The sequence below is a fragment of the Coccinella septempunctata genome, chromosome 8 (genome assembly GCF_907165205.1).
Source record: "Coccinella septempunctata chromosome 8, icCocSept1.1, whole genome shotgun sequence".
NCBI classification, from domain to species: domain Eukaryota; kingdom Metazoa; phylum Arthropoda; class Insecta; order Coleoptera; family Coccinellidae; genus Coccinella; species Coccinella septempunctata.
In genome coordinates, this window is record NC_058196.1 from 13,547,948 (window position 1) to 13,551,677 (window position 3,730).

The following is a 3,730-nucleotide window of genomic DNA, read 5'->3' on the forward strand; positions in this document are numbered from 1 at the left end:
AGGCGTGCAGAAGACGATGAAGAGCATCATCGATAATCAGATGAGTGAGAAAAATAGGATGTTTGTGTCTATATGATAATAAGGAGGCTGCAAGGTGACCTCCAACCCATATAAGTCAATGCTCGTCGCGGAAAAGGTGCAGTTTCATGAGGAGTCTCTATGACGAGAAGGAGGTTTCTGTAGCTCAGCTGGTTCATCAGCACTAGCCTTCCAGGAGGAAATTTGGGTCTGTCATCCGAAGCCAGCTGCCAAGTTCTAACTAAGGAGCAGAAGAAACTCCATAGGTGACGGTGTTCAGGCGATAATATTGGACCGGTTCCTGTTTGGCGAAATGCCAGACTATGCCGTGATAATCCTTTTGCTCAAGACGCATCAGGATTTGTCACTACATCTGCTGGATATCGGCAGTGAAGACAAGTCGATGTAGACGAAAACGAAGCTGAAGGGTAAAAATATCCTTTCGCAGCTTCGGGCTGGTAAGGAAAATATCGTTGGGGGATTTTCCATTAGCGGATGAGCAAGAGGTGTTTGAGACTACTCGAATTTTAGTAGGAGGATCATCCGGACGATGTACAGGATGATGATATAATATTCACGGAGGTGCCCAGACAATGAGATGTCAAGGGCAAACCAACAGTGTATCTACCAGTGAAGTTACGAGTAACATCAGCATGATATAGGGCCTTACATTTTTTTTCGGCAGGCGTCAAAGGGTGCATGTCAGTTCCCGAAAGCGCCAAACGATATTGACAATTTCTGGTTTGAGTGCTGCGAGGAGCCCAGAGGAACAGTTTGAAGCTCAGTGAGTCAGATTTCAGGACATGCACCAGAAGATTTGGTCTGGTCAGAAGACGAATGGCAGGTTGTCACTGATAAAGGGGCATCAGGCTGAAAAGATGATGGAGAAGACACAACAGAAGATGATGGGGAAGTGTTTTGACGTGAGGACTGATTAGTACTCTGAGGACGTCGAGTGCGATCATTGACAGTGTCAGGTGAGAAGGAAATGTGTTTGGTCTTCTTGCGTTGCCGAGCATACGACCCATAGAGTACCCAACCTAGGATGGTAGATAATGCATCTGGTAGCTCAGATGATGACACAACGGAACAGGAAAAATAAATGAGGGAGCACATCCTAGCCAGTCAACATCCCTATGATAAGAGGAAGATAAAAGAGTGGGTAAGCTATGCTGACTTGCTGAAACTCAGGCCACCAGCCATTCAACGCTTTGAAAGGAAGGGGATCTTTGTGGCTGTTGACAAAGTAGGCTTTGATGATAAGATGGGAAGGATCTCCTTGGTGACAGAGGGTGTTGTATGCCTACCCCTGGATTCGAAACTGATCCGCGTTACTTAAGGTGCGAAGTTGAATAGAACAGAGGAAAACAGATGAGAAGACGAAGACAGATGTTTATTCGGCGAGGTTAGTCTACCGCAAGATGACCATACTAGCAGTCATTCGGAACCGCTCTCAGAAGAGGGGCAAAAATGTTGAGTCGGCGAAGCTCGGGAAGATGCAGCGCCTGCCAACTTAGGGGTCTTGCGCGACACCATCTCGAGCCCTGCCGATATACCACTAACTGAGCGGCCCTGAGAGGTGAACGCATGGGTTGGGGGCTCTGATGTTATAGAGGGCGAAGAAGGACATTGGTCCGTAGAACGGAATTCCTCCTCCGTATGGGAAACGGAAGGGGGATAGTGGCAGCAGATCTCAGGTGAAGAATCGTATGTCATATGTCGTCTTCCGACAGCGTTGATCCGAACCGTACTCGGTAGTAGCATGGAAAGACGACATGCAATTTCTGCTGATTTCAGCAGATGAACTGATGAAGGCGCAGACGATGAAGGAACAGACGCTGAGCCCGCTGGTGATTGAAGTTTAAACGTCTTCAGACGCAGAGTACGAGGTGACAACAGTGCTTTCCAACACTCGTAACTGTCAATTGACAATTCGAGCAATTGAGCGGGAGTGGAAAAGTCATCAGAGGATAACTGCCCATTGAACAACTGGCGAGATGATACGTCGAAGTTGCGCAAAGCCAGGGAGAATAAGTGTTTGCTCGCCAGATCTGCGGCAAGGGTAACATCTAATACAGAGACCATATTCTGTTTTACAGTGGAGTGGACAAGGACTGCAGAGCGCGAGCAGGTGTGGGCATACTGATGCATGAAAAGTTTGAAACGCTGGTGGATGATATTACCTATGTGAACCAAAACCTAATGTATATAACACTAAATATAGAAAAAAAAACACCATTTCATTAGTATATACGCATCGGATATAACAAAATCACGAGAAGAACGAGAACAATTTTTTGACCAACTACAAGAGACACTCAGAATGTTGCCTAACAATGACAAGATCTTCATAATGGGTGATTTCAATTCCCGAATTGGTAACCAGGTAATACCGGGGGTTATGCAAAGATATAATGAGGAAATATCAAATGAAAATGGAAATATGCTGCTTGACATCTGCGCGCACAATGAGCTTAGAATTAACAACACATTCTTCGATCATAAGGAACAACACAAATACACATTTCACAATACAAGAGGACAGAAATCTATGATCGACTTTGTGATAACAAATAGGCGCGTACACCCAAGTCAAATATTGGATGTGCGAACTCTAACTTCAGCTAATGTGGGGACACAACATGGACTGGTGCTCTGTGAGTACCGCTTAAAACAAACAAAAATTAGAAAGAAATCACCCATCTACATCACTAAGTTCAACACGCAGTCACTAAGAGAAGATAGCACGAGAGATTTGTACCAGCGCAGATTGAACGAGAAAATTTCTCAGAACATTATAACTTTGGAGGACAGTGTAGACATGGCCTGGAATAAAATCAAACAAAACATAATACACAGCGCGAAGGAAGCAATAGGGCAAAACTCTTCCAAAATATCATCAGAACCGGTGAAGTGCCTCGTGAATGGAAAACCAGCTTATCCGTACCAATATACAAGAAGGGCAAAAGAAAGGACCCTGATAATTATAGAAACATAACTCTGTTGAACTCCACACACAAACTGTTCACTAAGATATTGACTAATAAAATCTCCAGCCAAGTTAACATATCCGAGGAACAACAAGGATTCAGACGCAACAGGTCAACGGTGGACGCGATTTTTATTTTGCGGCAAATGATAGAGAAATCAATCGAGTTCAACAAACCAATGTTCACATGCTTTCTCGACTTAACAAAGGCTTTCGACAGAATTAGACTCCACGACGTTCTTGAAACCCTTCAAGCTAAGAATATCTCTGAAAAATACATCAGAATTATTAAACATCTTAATACCCACAACACCACCAGGATAAAAACACAATGTGGATTATCTGAGGAGATCAGCATATCCACTGGCATACGACAAGGGGACAGCCTGAGTCCACTACTTTTCAATCTTGTAATGGACCGAATTGTTGAAAGAGTGAAGACGATACGGGCAGGCTATAAGATGGGACGCCGCTCCTTGAATATCATGTGCTATGCTGACGACGTCTTTCTAACAGCTGAAGATGAAGATGACCTCCAGCGCCTTGCATACGAATTCACAAAAGCTGCAGAAGAGCTGAATATGATTATCTCATGCGAGAAATCCAAGACCATGGTTTTCGCCAAAGAGCCTATCCGATGCAAGATAGTAATTAACGGAAAAATCCTAGAGCAAGTGTCAAGATTTATCTACCTAGGAGTGACAGTATCCAGTGAACGACGCA

At 44.3% G+C, this 3,730-nt stretch overlaps 1 protein-coding gene across 1 annotated transcript; it reads left to right on the plus strand.

The window, feature by feature from the left end:
* Positions 1-2,341: 2,341 nt before the first annotated feature.
* LOC123318327 (craniofacial development protein 2-like) lies at positions 2,342-3,016 on the plus strand. Its single transcript, XM_044904938.1, has one exon. It carries the CDS (start codon positions 2,342-2,344, stop codon positions 3,014-3,016), a length of 675 nt encoding a protein of 224 aa, XP_044760873.1.
* Positions 3,017-3,730: the final 714 nt, after the last annotated feature.

What these genes read in the sequence shown, in the direction of transcription:
- LOC123318327 (XM_044904938.1), top strand. Translation starts at nt 2,342, where the DNA reads ATGTTGCCTAACAATGACAAGATCTTCATAATGGGTGATTTCAATTCC.